Source organism: Notothenia rossii (assembly GCF_949606895.1).
Source record: "Notothenia rossii genome assembly, chromosome: 5".
NCBI classification, from domain to species: domain Eukaryota; kingdom Metazoa; phylum Chordata; class Actinopteri; order Perciformes; family Nototheniidae; genus Notothenia; species Notothenia rossii.
Genome location: NC_136903.1, coordinates 30,037,817 through 30,060,554, shown reverse-complemented (window position 1 = coordinate 30,060,554; position 22,738 = coordinate 30,037,817). Strand labels below are relative to the sequence as shown.

The 22,738-nt window shown below is 42.7% G+C and overlaps 1 protein-coding gene across 3 annotated transcripts in view; it reads left to right on the top strand.

The window, feature by feature from the left end:
* Positions 1-22,738, top strand: part of znf423 (zinc finger protein 423) — an 81,624-nt gene that overhangs the window by 44,760 nt on the left and 14,126 nt on the right. For all 3 annotated transcript variants that reach the window (XM_079682031.1, XM_079682030.1, XM_079682029.1), the window contains 2 exons: positions 20,293-20,424; positions 22,474-22,589. In XM_079682031.1, coding sequence (XP_079538157.1) covers positions 20,293-20,424; positions 22,474-22,589 — 248 coding nt within the window. The remainder of the gene's footprint in view (positions 1-20,292; positions 20,425-22,473; positions 22,590-22,738) is intronic.

Genomic DNA, 22,738 nt, shown 5'->3' with positions numbered 1-22,738 from the left:
TGTGTGTGTGTGTGTGTGTGTGTGTGTGTGTGTGTGTGTGTGTGTGTGTGTGTGTGTGTGTGTGTGTGTGTGTGTGTGTGTGTGTGTGTGTGTGTGTGTGTGTGTGTGTGTGTGTGTGTGTGTACCCCCCCCCCCAGTGTTTACTAATCTATGGATGGTCTCCTCAACATTTTCCAATAAGACCTGGACATGTCTGATCATGTGTGATTTGAATAGACTACCTTTGATCAACATGTATTAGTATTCAGTCAAATACAGACTGACAAAACAGCCAGTTACTGTGTGTGTGGTCATTGGTATATGCTCACAGACATGCATGTGTGTGTGCCTCTCTTCACAGACAGCAGGAGGGCCCATGGGGGGAAGTAGAGGAAAAGAGGAGTGTAGTGAGTGTTTGATATTTGACAGCTGATTAAGGAGCGGAGTGAGGAGCAGGGAGCTCTGACAGGAAGTCTCCACGGGCATTATGGGTGGTACGACCCGAAGAGGGGTGGGGGTTGCACAGGGGGCAAACGGATGGAACAGAGAGGGGAGAGACAGACGAGGGAGTCGGTAGAAGAAGATACAGTGGCGCGTTGGTGGGGGTAGATTGAGATTGAGGGGGAGGAGGAAGTAGAGAGCAGAGGAGGCGAGGAGCCTTTCTTGCAGTCGCTTAGTGGACAGGAGGATGGAAGTGTATACAGTAAGGAGAGGAAGGGTGGAGGGGAAGAGGAAGGAAATGGAGGCGGAAGAGGAGAGAGGAAGTTGGCCTGGCATCCTGCTGCTTATCCTTGAACACTCTTGAGGAGGCCTCTCTTTCCATCTCTTCCCTCTTTTTTTTTCTCTTTAACACACACACACACACACACACACACACACACACACACACACACACACACACACACACACACACACACACACACACACACACCGTGCCCAACTGGCACACGAGGGTGCTGTTGCAATTAAAGCGGCACAGCATGGAGCCCAGATTGAGTGAGGGAGGGAGAGAGGACTTCACACCGCATGAACACCACCCCTGGAAGACAGACATGAGGAGGGAGAGAAGAAGGAAGTGGGGGAGGGAGGGATAGAGGACAGGGGTACAATGGTTTGATGATGGGGGTAATGATGGAGAAAATGTTGAGAAATAAAGGCTTACTATACCGTTTGTTATAACATTTATAAAGCTTTGCAAGCATGTTTAAACGAAATGTAGCAAAACACAGACTTTTTTGTTATATTGCTGTTTCTTTAAGGTTTCTATTGTTATCACATTCTTTAAAAGTTTGTGTTAATGAAAAATACCTCATGAGCTCTGCTTCAATCAAGGTGTATCAGAGAGCATTGTGTGTAATATTTTTGCCCCGTTACTGTGACGCAGCGCCGTCACCTCTCCTGCTGTGATTGGTTCTTTAATTAGCTCCTAACAAGAGCCTTCAGGAAGCCGGCGTGCTGATTGGACGTCTTATCATTGGTAATTAGCTCAATTAAGTTATTAGGAGGGTCCTCAGCCCCGTTTCCTGGGGCCGCGCAGGTAGTGCTCCCTCCCCTTGTGTGCGTGTGTGTGCAAAGAACGATTTAGAAAGGGGAAGCTATTTAAAAATTCCAGCCATTTCCTCAGCATTGTATATCTGTAATCTGTTATGTCAAAATGACGTTTTCCTGTTTGATTTTTAACATCAAACATTGGCGTGTATCAAACTCTGCATTGCTTTACATTCTGTCGGATTTCGGTTGTTTATTGGTGACATAGATCATTTGTTTTTGTTTTTGTGTGTGTGTGTGTGTGTCTGCGGTGTCCAGGTGTGATATGGCCTGCGGTGGTTAAAAACACACATCTGGAGCTGTTAGAGCACTCCATACCCAGATGTGCTCTTGCGAGACACACACAACCTTTGCGGTAAAATCAGCGGCTTGCTCAGTTTTTTTTTTGTTTTTAGGGGTGGAGTGGTTTATTTCTTTGCGGTGTATGCCTGTGTGTCCAGACATCAGCTGTGTCTGTCAGGTGTATTTGTACAGAAGTTGACAGATGTTATTTTGATGTTGAGAGTGACACAGGACAAAGGGAATAGACAACAATACAATGACAATGCAATGCACATACACACACCGTCTCTGCTATGAAGTCAGCCATGAGACGATGTTTGGTCAAGCATGGTTGGGTGGAGAGGCAATTAGTAGAAGCTACGTTAGTACGGCAGGGATAAGCGGTGTGTCTCCAACTCCAGCTGTTGTGTACCTACAAATTAGTCAATTATTTTCACTTGCGTATGTGTGTCTGTATGCGTGCACTCCAGTGAATGCAAACAAGTGTGAATATATGGGTCACATCACCCTGTAATTGTTAACACCAACACATAGTTGAATGAACAAAGGACCTTAGTGTTGCATAGTTAGCCCCCCCACCCTCGAGCAGTAGGCACAAAGATGTTTGCCTTCAGCCATATCTATTTATATACAGACGCTAGCCCTCCACCCTTTCCAGTCTCATTCATACATTTTACGGAGAAGTATGTACGGGGTACAACGCAGTCCGCGCTAAGCAGTATGTACATATGACTCAGTAAGTACAACCTAGTAAGACGTATACTTGTTAATTGATTGCTATTGCTGTTTTTCGCTTGGATATATTGGATATATTGGATTTATGTTCAACAGTAAAGGCACACTGGCACAATTGTTATTGACTCAACATTGTGTTGAACACACATTCATTGAGGACTGCCCATTGTTTTAAAAGCCGGTGGTTTCAAAAACCCAACATTTCGCAAAACCTCCTGATTGAAGCGATGGCCTATTTGTCTAATAGCCTGTTTTCCGCATAAAAAAAACACTCAATGCTAAAAAAAAAAAAAAGAGACGGCTACTATGACATGGGCAAGACGAGACCTGACTTTGCCCCTGATTGGCTGGTACTGGTTGCCTTTGTTGGTCGGATTTGCTACATTTAGGTATGAGATTGGTTAGCGTGAGGGTAATAATATTGTGGTAAGCCAATCAAAAGCCTAATAACTGTGGACACTGGAGAGTGTTTATGTTTTTGTGCCCATGGTCCCATAGGTCATTTTTTGGACTACTTTGGTTTCAGAGGACAACATAACATCAATCAACACAATCCATTCCACTTTTTGATTATGTTTAAGACTTTTGCTAGCATTATAATAAGCATAATTGTAGCACAAAAAATAAGAAATATAAAGTAATGGTTCTAAATAAGGTTTGCTATTACCGTATTTGTAACAGACCAAGTAGTCCATATAGTAAGTTAAAAGGTCGGACGAAGAACAAAAGGGCCAAAAACTGGGTGAAGAAACACTACGTAATTAAATGTATGCATCAACGGTTTCTACTAGATTCTGTAAAATGTAATCATCTAAGACAAACAATTTTTTTTCCAAGAATCAAACCAGTCGTATTTGACCCATCAAACTAAAAAGGGGTGTCTCAAAGTGTCTCACAGAGTCAACAACATATAGCTGTTGGGACTGCCTATTAGGGCTGAATGATTCATCGATTTTAAATTGAAATCACGATTTTAAATGATCCAATTAAAAATCGCAAAGCCTGCGATTTTTTTTACTTTTTTTTTTGTTCTTCTTGTGTGCCAGTCATCCACACCAATCAGAAGTGCTGTGCTCCACATGTACCAGCCATTGTTAACCAATCAGAAGAGGTCCATGATAGAAGGTGATCACCTGCCAAGTATATTTGAAAGTGCCTGCCCTTTCCAAATGGCTTCCAATGGAGCTTTCCTAGATGGTTTGGTGAAACAAACCATCTGAGCCAGGTTAGTAATGCTCCATCACATGTTTCTATTACAGGGTGAATCTTAAACTGAAGCTTGACTTTAAAGCAACCCAACGGAAGTTTCATGTAAGTTTAGTTCTTTCACTCATAGCTTGGACTGCGGGGGTGCTAGAGACGGGAGCATGTTGATGCGACCTTCCTAGCCGGAGATATGGCCGCATCTTACTATAAACTTCTGTTGGGTCGCTTAAAAAACAAATCTCGCAAATCGAATCGCAATATCTGTCAGAATAATCGCAATTACATTATTTCCCCAAATCGTGCAGCCCTACTGCCTATGCAAGCTTTATGCAGTGTCTGGTGTATCTGTAGAGGTGAGAAGGGAAAACGAGTAAAGACAGAGAGGAGGACAGGCAACAAGATAAAGAGTAGCAATGGAGAAAGAAGAGAGAGAGAGTGATGAAGAGGAAGGAGAGCACCAGAGAGACAATGAAACTATGCCCTCTAACCACTGCGCTGATATCTCTTTGTTGGAAGTGTGTGTCCTTCTTTATAAGTGTGCGTGTGTGTGAGCATGTATTAATATTGATTTAGCATTCTGGCAGGGGGTCTTTGAACCTCATTTTCCCTACTCAAGGCCCCTGGGACATGTTGTAGATACACACACATAAACACACAAGAAGCGGTGTCAGATGTAATTAATGATATAACCTGAAGCCTTGACAGAGAGACAGAATGGCCGTGTGTGTAAATGTGTGTGACTGTCGGAGGGGTTTTGTGAATTTAAACACGCCTGTGTGTTCTTGCCTGTCTGGCTGTTTGTGAGACTGAGCCGATGAGTGAGAGGAGAGGGCTAAACTGTGATTCCCAGTAGTGCCTCTGCTCTGCATGTGAACTCTCTTAAGTAGACTGGAGGACTGGTTAGTGGAGGACTTGTGTATGTGTGTGCGTGGATGTGCATTGCAGTGTGTGTGTCAAGCTGAATGTTTAATCCATACGCTGCCGTCATGTAGCCTCTATCAGCTCTTTTATGCTTATTAGCAAGAGATACACGTTTTATCTGAATTTTTTAGACTGCAGTACGTGCTGCCGTTGGTGTCATGAGTCATCGGTTTCATGGCACATATATACTTGTTTTCTTCCAGTAGAAAAACAGAATAAAACTGCAGTATTTCACATTCACTCTCCAGTACACTCAACAGCACAGAAATATGTGAAGACATGTTCAAAAATACTCCATAAAGAATAGGAGGACTGCTAGATATTGCAACCCAAGTGAAGAAAAGTCGATTGTTTTGGCAGATAAAACTTACTTCAGTCTCTACATTCGCATAGATATGCTTTAAAAGCTTCTCTTAATTAAGAAGTGTTTTTTCAATCTGTTAGTCAGATTTCGCCATTTTAGTCATAAGAAATACAATTGTGCAAGCCTTCCTAAATCACCTCAAATGTGCATATTTTTTAATGGCCAGTAGTAGACGACTCCTAGGATTTTTTTTACCATAATAAACATTGTACACAGGAGTTTTTTGTCCCAATCGCTTGTTTTAAGACTTCTTCAATCCTGCAGTCACGTTTAGAGTTAAATTAACCTTAAAGCACGGTATGTGTAGGGCGTGGTTACCCTTAGATTATTAAAGTTGCTTCCACTGTGTTGTCCAGTTTGGTCCAGTGTTTTTGGTCTTCTGTCTGAGCTTTGAATTGAACTACCTTCTTCATTCATTTATAAAGATGTCTAACATGTATTTTAAATAACTGAATATACACTTAATGTCATAATTTATCTACCTTCAGATATATTTTGGGCATTATTGTCTGTCTAACCTTATCCGCCAGTTGCTCTGTGTCTCAGTGCATCTTTTGGGATTCTCTTTATAAGTCTACACACTCACTGACACACGCTCGTACTCACACACAAATCTCTCGGCACATGTATATTTGATTCGTGCCTGAGAATAATTAATAACTTTGTGTTCATTTATTTATTTGTTTGTGTTTGGGGCTGACAGAAGTGAGAATTGTGAGTCTGTGCTTGTGCTGTTTGTGTAAGGACCTAAAGGAGCTATTGTTTGTATTATTCAAATGCAGTACATTGAACATGTACTACCTTTTGGCAGGTTAGCTTCTGTCTCAGTAGTTTTTGGTGAACATTGATGTTTTATAAGAAACATGATATATGTAATTGATTATCTTTTTGGATCAGAACTCTGTCTACTGTGCGAAAACAAAAAGACAATGACAGATTACACAATATATACATGTTGTTATTCAAGGAGCAGTGTGAAAGAAACAGCGTTTTTGTGGGGTTTTCTTGTGTTTTTCACCACTTAATGTCAATCAGTCTCTTAGATTAAGTAAGCCCTTTAATACACAGCACCTAATTATCCCTAACGTAGCACTTGGAGAAAAAATTACTGAAGAGCGATTGAACAAAATCAGATTGTTTTAGTGCTTATTCTTCCAAGATCGTGCAGCTGATCACAGGTTGGGGCAGGAAATCGGCGACTTCTTTCTTCTTTAAGAGTGACCGCGTCGGTACGAGTGATTGAGGGCTAATTTTGACCCTTTTAAGCTTGAGTATTCCTGTTCCAACCAGCACGAGATTTCTTTTCACGAAAGCTTTTCCTTGATTAGCCGTTCTTAGGATTACACATACACAAGTGGAAAACCAAATATATAAAAACCCTGAATGTTAGTTGTAGCTAAGTGTTTCTATAATGTTTAAGTGGGAAATTGAGCTGTGGCTGCCCCCTTATTAACTTTAATGGTGAAATTAATCACCTTTTAGTTTTGTGAATAACTGGGAAACTAACCTAGATTGCATTTTCCCACAAAGACAAAATGGAACACTGTCTGTTTTTGCCATGTACTTCCTCTTTGGGGCTTGCTGTTTTCGAAGCAGTCATGTTTACAGCAAACAGGCATCCTCAATCTCTGTTGCTCACTCAACCGCCCACCCACTCACCCACACACACACACACTCACCCACACACACACTCACACATACAGTGCGTGGATGAGGGAGGTCTCTAGCCATGGTTGCAGGTATCTGGCAGGCTTTTCCACACATGACCTAGTAGTGATTTACTATCTTCATTAGCATGCTACCACTCAGTGGTTGTGTGTGTTTGTGTAGGCGATACAGTTTTGCTTTAGGGAGGGTTAGAGTTGGCTAGCTGTGTGTCTTTTGTGTTGAGTGGGTTTCGGAAGTGTGTGAGGTTTTGGAATCAATAAGAAAAAATCTGGTTTCAGCCTCCCCTCACTTTTCTATTATTTTCTACTTTGTAGCCTGCTATTCTGGTCTCTACCAGTCTGTTTGTTGTATTGTTTCTATGACCACAGCATGGTTCAGTTTGGCACGGCCTGGTGTGTGTGTGTGTGTGTGTGTGTGTGTGTGTGTGTGTGTGTGTGTGTGTGTGTGTGTGTGTGTGTGTGTGTGTGTGTGTGTGTGTGTGTGTGTGTGTGTGTGTGTGTGTGTGTGTGTGTGTGTGTGTGTGTGTGTGTGTGTGTGTGTGTGTGTGTGTGTGTGTGTGTGTGTGTGTGTGTGTGTGTGTGTGTGTGTGTGTGTGTGTGTGTGTGTGTGTGTTAGGGAGACAGGCAGGGTGACTCGGTGGGGAATGTATCTGCCCAGGGCAGGGGGCGAAGACAGACAGGCTGGACCAAGGTCACTCCTACCGTGTGTGTATTCGTGAGAGTGTCCACTTGTCCATCCCAACACAGCTGAGGATGTGACAAGCATCCTCTCCCTCTTTGACTCTTGCCTCTTTTCTGTTTATTTTTTGTTTCCGTGACTAATAGTATTTCCATGCAAACAAATGTGACACTTCATATCACCTCTGTTTGAGTGCTCACAATTAGCTATTGCTATATACAGGAAACTCATCAGTTCCTGTTTACAGCTAGAAAAGAGATTTCCTGCTATTCTCTTTTATTAATATGATTATAAATGTGGTATTTCTGGGTTCTGAGATGCTGGTCGTACAAAACAACCTTGGGATTTTTTATTATTTTTTTCGACTATGTTCCAATCTTTTTCGTAAATTAAATGTTTGGACCTATTTATTTTTTCCTGTTCAATATGTTGTATCCCCCACAGTCAGAAGCTAATACAATACAAAGACAAAACAAAGTAAAGCCCACAGAGTAAAAGACAGAATGAAAAAAACAAACAAAAACACAACCTTGTGCGTTAACCAAATGTGCTTATCTATTCTATTCTATTTGCACCCATAGTCAAACAACGTATCAATTCCTCTTGTCTATAGTGCTAATATCGACCTATTTATAGAGTTAATATTTTTTTTCGTATCACTCTAGCTCTCCGCCTGTCCTTGTCTGTATCACTCTTCCTCTCTCTCCGTCTCTCTGGGTCCAGATGGGCAGTTTGCAGGTTAACCGGTACAGCTGGAGCTGCATTATTAGCATCCTGCTGTGAGCTCTTATTGGCTCTGCTCCTCTCCTCTTTCCTGCTCCCTTCTTCCTCCGTCAGGTTTAGAGGATGTCTTGTAAAGCCACAAAAGCCACAATATATAACACATGTAAAGTATCAACATATTGTACATGTAATGCAAAGAGTGAAAAACACACGTAACATGTAAGTTCATTTTAGCTCCTTTATTACATGTGACTGCATGTGAAAATATGTGGTCAGAGGTGGAGAGATTAAGGTTTGGTGAACAGAAAATTAATCGTGTCTCTCAGGCCTCGCTCTCTAGTTTTAGTGTGTTTTAGTGTGTGTTAATGTTGTTGTTGTTGAGTGGAGATTTGCTTTTTAGTGGTATTTGGGAGATGCAGCGGGGATAAGCCCACTAGCTCCCACTGACTCCCCCTGGAAGCACAGATTAAAGAAACACACACACACACACACACACACACACACACACACACACACACACACACACACACACACACACACACACACACACACACACACACACACACACACAGTAGTAAACAGTAGGATAGGATTAGATAGAGGTATGTAAACACGACACGCATATCTGTTGGATTTAGCATCAAAAAGGAACGATTATAGAATCGTTAATAACAAAAACACACCTCTTGTCCCCCTCTATACCTTTTTCTGTCAATGTCTTTCCTCCCTCTTTACTTGTCACACTTTCTTTCTTAACTAATCTTCTAACAAAATGTTTTATTTGTCCTTTCGGAAAATAATGTCTCCAACAATTACTGCAGAAACAGAGCGATTTAGCCATTCAGAGAGGGAGAGACAGCCAGGGGTGACCCTCGCTCCATCACCTTGACAACTAGATCAGAGCCTTGATTGCGGTTGCCGTGGTGATTAGCCCCGGATACAGACATCTTTGCAAACCAGGACGGGTGGGTGATCTCGTGTGTGTGTGTTCTAATCTATCGCAACACTGTGGGTTCAAATTCACACTTAGTCTTATTTGTGTGTGTGTGTGTGTGTGTGTGTGTGTGTGTGTGTGTGTGTGTGTGTGTGTGTGTGTGTGTGTGTGTGTGTGTGTGTGTGTGTGTGTGTGTGTGTGTGTGTGTGTGTGTGTGTGTGTGTGTGTGTGTGTGTGTGTGTGTGTGTGTGTGTGTGTGTGTGTGTGTGTGTGTGTGTGTGTGTGTGTTGTTTTGATATTGAGTAAAGTTATTCAAGTTGAATTATTTTCTATATTTGTAAATTAATTTCCTCTTATTCATGTGAATTACAGGCTGAAGCTTTTTAGATGCATGTGTGATACATCTAATGTATTCTACATAATCTCATAACAAAACCAGGTACTGAATGAAAATCAGCTGCAGTAGTAAATCAATTAAGCATGCCCTGACCCACCATAAACACTGTTTATAACTCCTCGTGGATGTTTACTATAGCTTCAACCAGCATCAACACACGCATGCCGTTGATGTGCGTCCAGGGGGCTGTAGTTGTGTTGTACATATGTAAACAGATGGGAGAGTTTGGGGGAAAAGCAGCAGCAGCAGCAGCAGCAGCAGCAGCAGCAGGAGGAGGTGAAAAGGACAGGGGAGAGGGGGAAGGAAGGGACAACTAGAGAAGGAAAGGTACTTCAGTTTTAAATGTTATCCAAGGGAGTCGAGCACTTGTGTCAATCTGTCCATCCTTGCATGTGTGTGTATGTGTGTGGATGGTTTATTCACACACAGTGATTAAGCGTATTCCCTCCTGGCCACTTTCAAGCTTTCAATTAAGATTCTAAACACAAATATACTCTGCATTTATTACTCTCTTCCCTGCTAACGCGCTAAAAGTAGGTGTGTGTGTGTGTGTGTGTGTGTGTGTGTGTGTGTGTGTGTGTGTGTGTGTGTGTGTGTGTGTGTGTGTGCGCAGTTGTGTGTGTGTGCGCAGTTGTGTGTGTGTGTTACCAGATTTCCTCGTGCTTATTGGAGGAATTGGTAATTCCCCATTTTCCTCTGAAAGTCCTGAGCGATGATTCTAAGGCCAGAGCGATGATGTGTGCGCCTCTCCTGTTTGAATATTAATTAAAGTCTCATTACGTATGATAATACAAGACTTACAGTACACGTCGGCTGCCGGTTGTTACGCTCAAGTGCTCTCCCGATGCCACTGAACACCCTGCGTTTGTCCGTATATTTGGTGTTTATGAACAGCAGAATATTTGCGTTTTAATGCATTGGTCTATCTTGTTAGCCTTGTTATGGGTATTTCTCACAGTCAAATATACCTAGACGATCAACGGTCTGCTGCACTGTCAAGCTACATTAGAGACAGAAATACACGTATTACACAGCTATAAAGTTTGTGATTAAAATATCATTTGAACAAGCAAGGTTATAATGCAGGGAGGATAAAGCAATCATTTGACACAACACATTGATTTCAATATAAAGCGATAAAAACAAATCTGTCTGTTCTACTTAAATGAGCAAACCGTTGTCCAAATTGACCAATCAGAATCAAGTATTCAACCAAGCATTGCTATAGGATAGAATAATTGTCCAGTTATTTCGTAAAAAAAAAATACAATATGGATAAAGCAATCATTTGACACAACACATTGATTTCAATATAAAGCGATAAAAACAAATCTGTCTGTTCTACTTAAATGAGCAAACCGTTGTCCAAATTGACCAATCAGAATCAAGTATTCAACCAAGCATTGCTATAGGATAGAATAATTGTCCAGTTATTTCGTAAAAAAAAAATACAATATTCCTTGTAATGCATCCACACATGTCAATATACACCTATTTGTCATGTATGTATGTTGTAGAGAAAGTCACTCAAATCCCAAGATTGAATAATTATAAATGTATTTGATTAATTAGAGGTGCTTTTGTTGACACTCAAAGACATCTTACAAAGTCTAAAATATAAAAAGAAAAATGATTGAGTTGTGTAATGCTGTAAATCTATGCGCCACCACGGTCTGATGAAGTTACATTTTGTGACTTTTACAATAGAATGATATCCCTTTAATGACAAGAGAAAGAGAGACAGAAGGATGATGATGGTGCGTGTGCGTGTGTGTGAAGGTTTTGGCTTCTACAGGACCAAACACTCCAGCTTCCGACTGTTATGTAATCTGATCGGGAAAATCCAAGCTGCCACACACACACACACACACACACACACACACACACACACACACACACACACACACACACACACACACACACACACACACACACACACACACACACACACACACCCACACCCACACACACACACAGTCTCCTTCCAAGACACACGTGCACTTTTGCACTTCACAAAAATGCTCAATTTGTGCTTCCTTTCATTAAACACACAAACACAGACTGGTTATCACCATATGCTCCCCATGTCTGCCAATAGTGTGTCTGTTTGTGTGTGTATGTCTGCATTGGTGTGTGGATGCAAGAGTTTCATCTGAAAATATTTATTAAAGAGAATGTTGAAAGTGGGAGTTTCAAATTAAATAGTTTGAGGAGTTTTTTTCATCAGATTATTTTCAACCTTCAGTCAATCTAGTCTAGCCAAATCAATAATACATATATATATATATAAAAGCTTATTCCACTTGTCATTTCATTTTCTTATTATCTGACTGTCTGAAGAATGACAGGTTGATGTTGTGCAGCTTTGCAAAAGAAATGTGTTAGCAAAAATACTTACTACAGAATGATTAACAAACAAAACTATAGTGAAACGGAAACTTTATTTTGCATCAATTTTTGCATTTTGTTTTATTGAGACCCAGAAACATTTAAAGTTGCAGACCTCCGAAATTAGACGTGGATGAATGGGTCAAAATCAGGTTGTTTGAGTAGAGAGCATCATAAGTGCTAACTCTTGTTAAAGTGACATAACCCTGCCCCCCATCTTCATTCAGCTTAGTGTCAAAACACACATGGTACAGTCGGAGTAAACAAATGAAAATATTAACAATTACCTCACAGAGAGTGATGGAAGCAGAGAGGGAAAATGGAAGATGAGAGGAGGGAGGGAGGGTGGGAGGGAGAATGTGTGTGGGTGTTGGGTACTCACGGGACCTCAGCACTGCAGCATTCTTTCTTTCTGTGTGTGTGTGTGTGTGTGTGTGTGTGTGTGTGTGTGTGTGTGTGTGTGTGTGTGTGTGTGTGTGTGTGTGTGTGTGTGTGTGTGTGTGTGTGTGTGTGTGTGTGTGTGTGTGTGTGTGTGTGTGTGTGTGTGTGTGTGTGTAAAGGTGGGGGCACTCTTGGGACCCCTCCAGCACTGCAGCAGGTTGTGTGTGTGTTCCCGAGTGTGTGTATGTGTGTATTCTCCAGCCCCCACACTACCAATGGGTCAAGCTTGCTCCCCCCCCCCTGCATGAGCCCCCCCACCACCCCTGGTTGCCATGGAAACACACCTTGAGCGAGCCCCCCAGAGAGGTGCTTACTCCTCCTCCTTCCGTCCACTGCTCTCTTCTTTGCTGCACTCCTTTCTTTCTCCCTCCGATGCTCACCCTCTGTCCGTCCATCCATCCCATCATCCCTCACTACACCCCTCTCTCCACGGCCCTCCTTCCTCCATCTCTTCCTCCATCTCTTCATCCATCTCTTCCTCCTGCTCTTCCTCCTGCTACCTCTCACGTACTGTCCTCTCCATCAATGGCCTGGCTCGGTTTACGGCCCCTACGTCACAGGGGACCAAACACACACATACACACACACTCTCTCTCACACACACAGTCTCACATAGTTTGGGGATGGAGGGGGTTGACAGTAGCAGGGTAGGGCATTAATGGGGGATAGAACCCAGAGGGAGCCCCAGCAGCCCAAATACACACACACACACACACACACACACACACACACACACACACACACACACACACACACACACACACACACACACACACACACACACACACACACACACACACACACACACACACACACACACACACACACACACACACACACACACACACAATCAGAGGAAGGGAGGGTGAAAGGTTGGTGCTTGTGGGGGCCAGGCCCAAAGGAGTATGCCCCAGCCAAGAAAAAAAAGGGTTACTGTGTGTGTGTGCGTGTGCGTGCGTGTGCATACGCCTCGGGAATCCGCCCCCCAATATAAACCAAGGAGCTCATTTATGTCCTGCTGCATGTTGCAGGGTCCATGATGAGGCCAGCATGAATGTGTGTGTGTGTTCCTGAGTGCGTGTATTGGTGTGACAGGGATGAGGCCACCTGGTCCCTCTCCTCTGGTCAATTAGCAGAACGAGAGAGAGAGACTGAGGGAGAGTATAAGCAGTGTGTGTGTGTGTTTTTGTGTGTGTGTCTGAGTGTGTGTGTGTGTGTGTGTGTGTCAGTGGAATTGTTAGGATGAGCCTGACTGCTGCATGGACTTGTCTTTGTGTTTAACCCCTCCCTCCCTTGTGCCATAGCATTACCTCCTCACATTGTTTCTGTTTTCATTTTTCTCCTACAACATTTCCTCTCTTTCTCTCTGAGGTGAAAACTCATCAGTAATTCTACAGATGAACCGCAGCCACCCCCCAATTACCTGTGTGTGTTCGTCTGTTTCTCAGTTTAGAAGGAAACATAGCTTTAGAGTCGAGCCAACACACGTTGTTTTAATGGTGTTTACAGATGTGGCTTTATTGACAGTGCATACTGTATGATAGACTGGCAAATTGGAAGAGAAAGGGGACAGCAAAGGGCCACAGATTCAGAGCTGCATCCAGGCCTTGGTTAAACCATATACTCCAGCACGTGCACTACGCTCTGCGTCAGCCAATCCACTTGCTCCCCCCTCACTGCGAGTGGGACCCAGGTAACCCTCAAAATCCCTCCTGCTTGCTATACTGGCTCCTATATGGTGGAATGAGCTCCCCATTGACATCAGGACAGCAGAAGATCTGCATATCTTCCGTCACAAACTCAAAACGCATCTATTTTGACTGTAACTTGGCAAATAAGTTATTGCTAAAAAAAGAAAAAACAAGCACTTGTTGAGTTAATGTATGCCTTGTTCTGATTCACCAGCTCTTACCATGGTATCATCTTGCTTGCAGTGAATATATCTGCACTTTCCTTGTTGTTCTGAGTTTGATTCTTTATGGTTTTTGCACTTATGTAAGTCACTTTGGAGAAAAGCGTCAGCTAAATGATGTAATGTAATATGTATTCTAATTTAAAAACCAGGCCTCTACCGTAAGCTTGGGCCTTAGTACATTGGTGCTCTCTCTATCAGGCTGCCCCTCAATGCTGTAACTTGTCCTTTGCTATCCACTGTGAACATGTTCAGTCTATTTTTAATGTTCAAGTGGAAAATGACAGGCAGGACCCTGACAATACTGAGCACTTCAAAGTAATTCTGCCATGTGCTGGTGTTATACTCCCTGTTGAAAAAGGAAGAAAAGTATAAATGTAGTCTTAAAGTGTCCTGGTTACCACAAGGGTTGGCATAGCAACAAGTCAAGTATAGCCCGCTGTGCATTAAGGTATTCGTCAGCACAGCTGGAACATGATTTTGAATGAGACGTGTAAACCTAATATGCTTATTGTCTAGAAATAGTTTTCTTTATCCAAATTATTCAACATATTCAATCCAAAGCATTCCCCCATAGAAATATAAATGAATCCCCACTTGCATTAAAAGAGTGTTAACAAACTCTGAGTCCTAACCTTCACCCTGCCTCTCCCTCTCCTCTCATCCCTCTCTCTGTCCCAGCACAGGCCTCCCAGGGGTGGGTGGGTGGGTGGGTGTGTGTGTGTGTGTGTGTGTGTGTGTGTGTGTGTGTGTGGATCAAATGCACTCTGTGAGACAAAGCGTAACGGCAGGATGCTCTACGACTCTGTCATCTCACTATGACACACACACACACACACACACACACACACACACACACACACACACACACACACACACACACACACACACACACACACACACACACACACACACACACACACACACTGTATGGGTCTCAGAGGGGGACAGCATACAGAGACTTCGGTCCCCACACACACACTGATCAAAACAATGTATTTGTCAGAAAAGAGAACTCTTTCATGACACACACACACACACACACACACACACACACACACACACACACACACACACACACACACACACACACACACACACACACACACACACACACACACACACACACACACACACACACACACACACACACACAGGCATTGGAGGCCTCTCCCCATGCCCTTGCTCTGGACAGCCCAATTATCTCTCTGCACCTCACTGTTTTCCCTTCAATTCTCTCTCTTTCTTTCTCTCTTTCTCTCTCTCTCTCTCTCTCTGTCCTTCTCTTTCCCTCTTACAGTAGGTTTGTCCTTTTTCATCTGTAGCCCTTTTGTTTTTACACTTGCCCATTAATTTATTGACCATTAATTGGCTTCTGTTGTGTCTATTGTTAGGCTGATGACTTCTTTGAATTCACCAGGGAAGAATAATATTTGAAATAATGCCCAGCAGGAGCACTTTTGTTCTTTTTTGCTGCTGAAACTGATTCAATGATCAACAGCAAATGATTTTAATTCTTAGGGAAACACTGTCTGATTATAACTTGTCGAATGTCAGGAATTCTTTGTTTTTTTAAGTTCTCTTCAAATGTCACATTGTGCTATAGGAAATTGTCATCCTTGACCTTTTTCATCTTCTTTATTTTCAAGGCTAGATGTTTATCAAGTCCAATAAGGAATGTAATCATAGTTGCAGCTGTGTATTATTTTAAATTCCCCTTAAAATTGTTTTATTATTGACGTTATGAGACATGTATGAGCAAAGCAGTACGTTAAATGTTATTTACGCTACTATTCAATATGACTTGCATACAGAGTAGAAATGTCTCTGGAATAAATGTTGTATTTCGTACAGTGACACATGGTTTGATCGAACCACTCGCCCTCTGATTGGTAGATCAGTCCATTCCCCTGAATTAAAAACCCGGATAGGTTAGTGTAATAATGAACTTTGCTGGAATTGTGTTCAAGCCAATCATAACGAAATGTTCTATTAAAGGGGCCCTATTTTGCTAATTTCCAGGTTTCATAATTGTGTTATGTGCCTCTCCTGTGACATGTCTCCATGCTTTCTTGTTCAAAAAGGCATTTATTTTCTCATACTGCCTGTGCTGCAGCAACTATTTTATGTTTTGTAACATAGTGATGTCACTATGTTACAGAAGTAAACAAAGGAGTCCAATGGGGGCATTTCAAGCAGGGGGGGTGGGTGTGTGAGAGATAACCACACTCTGTAGTGCATTTTGGGATTTTAGCCTTTGCAGATCCTTCACATGCACAACAATCTGTATCACACACTACAGGAAAGGGGAAACTCAATAGAGCATAATAAGGCCCCTAAAATTATGTAGGTGAGCAAATAGGGAATTGTTTTTTCTTAAGAGCAACCCGAGAACTCTGTCACATACGGTATTTATCTGACCAGTGTTGATGTCCCTGTGAGAAATCATGGCTGATGTTTCACCACATTCTCTGAACCTGGTGGCGTGGGACAGTGCGAGAGGCAACTTCTGAGCAGAGCGCCACCCCAACTGAGGGCTTTTAGGGTGCCTTCTACACGCAAACACACTGAAGCGCAGGCATCACTAACTTTGTACTCTGTGTGTATTAGCACCTTCAGTTGAAACACTAATTTTCTCTTCTGAAGAATTGTGAAATAAAAGTGTGCCTTCCCTAATACTTAGAATAATTTTGTGATAATTAAAATATGAGACAATTGATTTAACTGGTAGCGCTGTACCCTCCTCCCGCTCTCTTTCTCTCGTCTCGTCTCTCACTCCATGTGAATCTCTCCTGCTGTTTCAATCTCCTAGTAAATGATAATGAACCTCTATCTGTCTCAGTATGCCTCGGACACACTGGCGCCCCACACAACCTAGCACTCTTTGAGGTGTGTGTGTGTGTGTGTGTGTGTGTGTGTGTGTGTGTGTGTGTGTGTGTGTGTGTGTGTGTGTGTGTGTGTGTGTGTGTGTGTGTGTGTGTGTGTGTGTGTGTGTGTGTGTGTGTGTGTGTGTGTGTGTGTGTGTGTGTGTGTGTGTGTGTGTGTGTGTGTGTGTGTGTGTGTGTGTGTGTGTGTGTGTGTACAGAGGGATGTTTGGGGATCAGGAATGAGGAGCATACCATTTCATCCATACAAGCCCATGCAGCACCCAAAACGCACACACACGCACACACACACACACACACACACACACACACACACACACACACACACACACACACACAATCCCCCATAGCTATTGAGGCGGGATTAGGGCACCCTTGTGTCAGCCTTTGAGGCAAAGAGAGATTGGAATCTTTGTGTGTGTGTGTATTAGTCAGTACGGGTGTCATGGATGTATGATTGAAGACATTATTAACCCTGCGATCTCCTGCAGCGCTGCAGCTGAAGTTCTGCAGACTGTGTGTGTGTGTGTGTGTGTGTGTGTGTGTGTGTGTGTGTGTGTGTGTGTGTGTGTGTGTGTGTGTGTGTGTGTGTGTGTGTGTGTGTGTGTGTGTGTGTGTGTGTGTGTGTGTGTGTGTGTGTGTGTGTGTGTGTGTGTGTGTGTGTGTGTGTGTGTGTGTGTGTGTGTGTGTGTGTGTGTGTGTGTGTGTGTGTGTGTGTGTGTGTGTGTGTGTGTGTGTGTGTGTACACATACACACAGGACATGAGATAAGTGAGATTGTGTGCTCCATGATTTGTCCGTGTCTCTGTGAGTCAGAAAGTGTGTTGGTGTGTGTGGAACTCCACAAGGGGTCACAGATTGTCCCACAGAAGACACCATCTGATGTCCCTGCGATCTACGGTCCTGTGGTGTATGTGTGTGTGTGTGTGTGTGTTTTTGTGTCTGTGTCTGCGCTTATTGGTCCTGTATGGTACAAGGGTGAAAAGAACAGTGGGCAGGAAACCTGATCCGTGTGTGTGTGTTGTTTGTGTGTGTGTATGACGCCCACCTTTCATCTGGACTTTCTGGACACACACCTTCTTAAACCTCACCACCAACGTTCACCCCCACATCAGAAATCTTGGGGTGTTCTTCGACCAGGCTATGAACATGGACAAACATGTTTCCTCACTGACCCGCAACTGTTTTTTCCACATCCGCAACATCGCTAAACTCAGGTCCATTGTGTCTCATGCAGAGCTTGAAATGGCTGTCCACGCATTCATATCATCCCGGTTAGACTACTGTAATTCACTTTTCACCTGTCTCAGCAAAGCCTCTGTTCACCGTCTGCAGCTGGTTCAAAACGCTGCCGCCCGCTTAATCACCAGGTCTAAAAAATCCTGCCATATCACCCCCATTCTAGCCTCCCTGCACTGGCTACCAGTTCATTTCAGGATCCAGTACAAGATCCTGATTATCTCATACAAAGCTCTAAACGGCCAAGCCCCAGCCTACATCAGCGAGCTCATTCCACCACACCAAAACACTCGTTCGTTGAGGTCCTCTGACCAGGGGCTTCTGGCAGTGCCCAGGACCCGACTAAAGACCAGGGGGGACCGGGCGTTTGGGGCGGCCGCCCCTAGACTCTGGAACGCACTTACCCCGGTCCTGAGATCGGCTCCCTCCCTCAACCTGTTCAAGGGACACCTAAAGACGCACTTATTTAAGCAGGCGTTTGAGCAGTCTTAGGCCGTTCATCACGTCACTGTCCTGTCACTGTTGATCACTGGTCCTCTTGCACTTGGTTTCATGTTTGTATATTGTTTTTAAGTTTTTATTCTATTTTCCTGTCATGTTATGCTTTGTTATTATTATGCCTTAGTGCCATATTGGCCTAATTGTTTTGACTGCTATATTTTGTACAGCACTCTGTGCATTCGTGCTGGGAGGGGTGCTTTAGAAATAAACTTTTACTTACTTACTTACTTACTTTAAAATAGATACAGATTTTTAAAAAAATATGAATTTATAATGAATGAATGCCTATTTTTAAATAATATTATGATTGCAGGATATTGTTGAAGTCAATCAAAATTAGTACACTACATTAAATGAATCTTGTTTGTTCAATTTTCTTACAGCACACAATTACTTCTAATTTCATTTATTTGGCAAATTGCATACACTTCAATGGGTGAAGTATCTAAAAAATAAGATGTTACAAGAGCAATACAGTACAGAAGAAAAAAGGGATAAAGCAGATAATTTCCAATAATACAGAATTATCTATCATTTATCCGCCATCTTTACCCTCCATTATACCTCTCATATATTTTTCCGTATCATATTTGAATATAATCTTTAAACTTAATTTCCTTTAGCATTCACCATCTCAGCAGCCCATACAAACTGATCAGTGAAGGAAAGTGCTCCATTACTGTGATGTCACATCAATTACATCTAAATAACTCATTGTATTAGTTTTGTCCACATTAAATGTTCATAGAAGGTGTTGTCTTGTTTGTAAAGAGAAATCCGAACACTGAAAAAAGACGGAAGTATTTGTGAGGGGTTTGAATTTGAGCCCACACAAATGAATCAGCAAGTGATGGACCAAGAGGGGAGGAATGGGCGAAGTGAGGGATGGATGAGTGACTGCAGTGGGGGGGAGGCAGATAACGAGGACAGAGGGCGGAGGGTCTATAGGAAGGGTAGATCATCCACAGCCCCGGTGGGGAGGACAGGCAATTACCAGCTGGGGCAGATATGGCACTGGGAGAGTTGGGGGCAGTGTATAAAGGAGAGAGAGAAATAAAAGAAGAGCATGCAGCAGGGGTGATGGGGGAGTGTAGGACTTGACAACTTAACTGATCTGGAGCTGAAAATCCTATTTTTGTACTTTGTCATTTCATTTCTGTTACATGTGGAATTGCTTATTTCGTGTTTATTTAGTTCTAGTTTTTCACATCATCATCAATACCGTAGACATGCCTATGTGAGCAAATACAGGGTTAAGTATCTTACCCAAGGACTATTTGACCTTTTGACTGCAGGAGGCGGGATCCAACCACTTATTTTAGTTTTCTTTTGAGTATGCTATACGCCACAGTCTGTCGGCATCTGACAGTTTCTGTACGTGCAGACATCTGTCGTGAGAGTTGTATTGATATTATTAAACTGATGTCATACGTTCTGGTATTCATGTTGCTTAACCCAGCATACACATGCGTTTCTGTCTTCCTTTTTACAGAGGAGGGCATCAATCACGAATGCAAGCTGTGTAACCAGATGTTTGATTCACCTGCCAAGCTGCTCTGCCACCTGATAGAGCACAGCTTCGAAGGCATGGGAGGTACCTTCAAGTGCCCCGTCTGCTTCACAGGTGAGACACACACACACACACACGCACACACGCACGCACGCGCGCGCGCGCGCGCGCACACACACACACACACACACACGACCAAATTCAACTTCAAGGACAGAAGCACTGAAAACATGCGGATGTCCGGAAAGCATGAGGACAATTAGATTCACTTTTTTAGAGTCTCGAACAGTTTTCTTTTATTCACTGAAGGAATTTACCCTGTACCGCAACGTTAGTGAAAGAGTGAAGCGTATTGCATCTATCCACACAGTGTTCAGGATCTGTTAGCAACTATAACAGGTTCTTCCTTTGGCTTTTCCATTGACAATCATGAAAATCGGGCCTTTCGTTTTTTCATAATCCTACGACAGAAAGAGAAAATCAAGAGAAATGTCACCAAACATTTCAGGACATCCTTTTTACAGCACTGTAAATTACCAATGAAATATAAAGTACTCTTGACAGTACTCTAGCCAGTTATCAAACTAAATGAATCTTGCTTAGATGGCACTGTAGTATGTCATCTGTTCGAATCACATATGAATATCAATAGGCAAAAGTGTTTTTAGCCATGCACTGCAGTATTGTACTGTATGTTCCTAATGAAGCAGACTTTTACCACTGCAAATTCCATTGGCACCAAGCTGGTCCCTTCCTGTCACTTATTCTGATAAAAATGCCAGATGGGGTTACATTTGGCAACTGGGAACCAGGTTTGCACTTAGATCTCCACAGGAATCTGCTCCAGTACATGTTGTGGCTCAGTGAATGGCTCTCTCTGGGTATCCTGCACCATGATACATAGAGTAAGGGGTTTTGGGTACGATCACATTATAGGCACATTCATTGCTTTTAACATTTCTAACTGTGGAAGGAATAGAACAGCAGGGTGCTGCTTCTAAAGTCAAAGCTCTGCGTGCGCAAAGGCTCATGCGATATTACCTCCAAACATGCCAAATATGAAGGACTTTGTGCCTCTGAAATCCACCTGAGGACCCAAACAAAATGCTGGATGACCAAAGTAGGCCTGTGGTGTTTAAAGTTTGGTGTATTTAGCCAGAAACTAAATCTGCACACCTTCCATCTCCTGACTCTCTATCCCTATACGCACTTTCTGTCACTACATCCCTCTCTTTCCCTTCCTCAGTTGTTGAGTTTGTGTTGTGTGCCCCTCCCTCCCTCCACCCCCCAGGTACACAGCAACGCTTTAAACTTTAAATCTATTCCTTAGTGGCTTATGAATTAGTAAGATGGGCACCACTCCTATGGGGAGGCTTAATAATTCAACACATACACACACAGTGAAAACCAAAAGTGTACTGAAACAAAGGGGAGAGAAAGAAAGAATAAAGTGTACGAGACAACACTGGAGCGGAAGTAAAAAAAGAAGAGATAATTTATTGATAAATATCTCAAGGTCTGCTGAGGATAGCTCTTCCTGTTTTCTCTGTTTCTTTCTCTCGCTCTCCATTGTTTCCAGTCAGCCCCGGTGTTTGTTGGGGGTTATTTGTTCTGAAACTCAGTTGCTATCTGGTTCATTTTCGATAAGTACACTATATAGTAGATTATCTAGTATTTATCCGGAATTGTTCATTGTGAAGTCCAGTTGTAAAAAATGACATCTCCACATGGTTGAGGTTACCTGCAATTAGTTCTGATTAATAATACACATCTTGATATCTCAATCCTTTGCCAAAACAAAGACAGACACAGGATCAGTTTTCTTCAAAGATGGAGAACAATATTATCGCAACTCAGTTTGGCACCATACTAATGGAGTGGTGTAGGAACAAGTCTTAACACCCGTAAATGGATTAGTATTTTACCACTTCTGTGCTTAATTTCTGCAATCTTCCAAATCCAGTGGAAAAAGCCCATTGAATTTGAACTCATTGCTAATTTACTGGGTGACCTAACGTAATAGCACATCCGTGTAACATTCTTTGGCCCAAGCAACAGACAACAATGGGCCTGAGATCTCTGGTCTAAAAAGTATTTAGTTGATCATATTTGTATTGTCTAATAAGCATTGTGTAATATTTGCTGTATTTGTTCCATCCTCAGTGTTTGTGCAGGCCAACAAGCTCCAGCAGCACATTTTTGCCGTCCACGGCCAGGAAGACAAGATCTACGACTGTTCCCATTGTCCGCAGAAGTTCTTCTTTCAGACGGAGCTACAGGTACGTCTCGTTATCCTGTCTCCACGTCAACTTGACTGTCTGTCTACATCATGATTGTGTGCAAGGACCTCACACCACAGTAAGTGGACTGTGAGCGCAAGCTAGTACTGTAGTAAATATTACAAACTCAAACGGGACCCTGCTCTCGT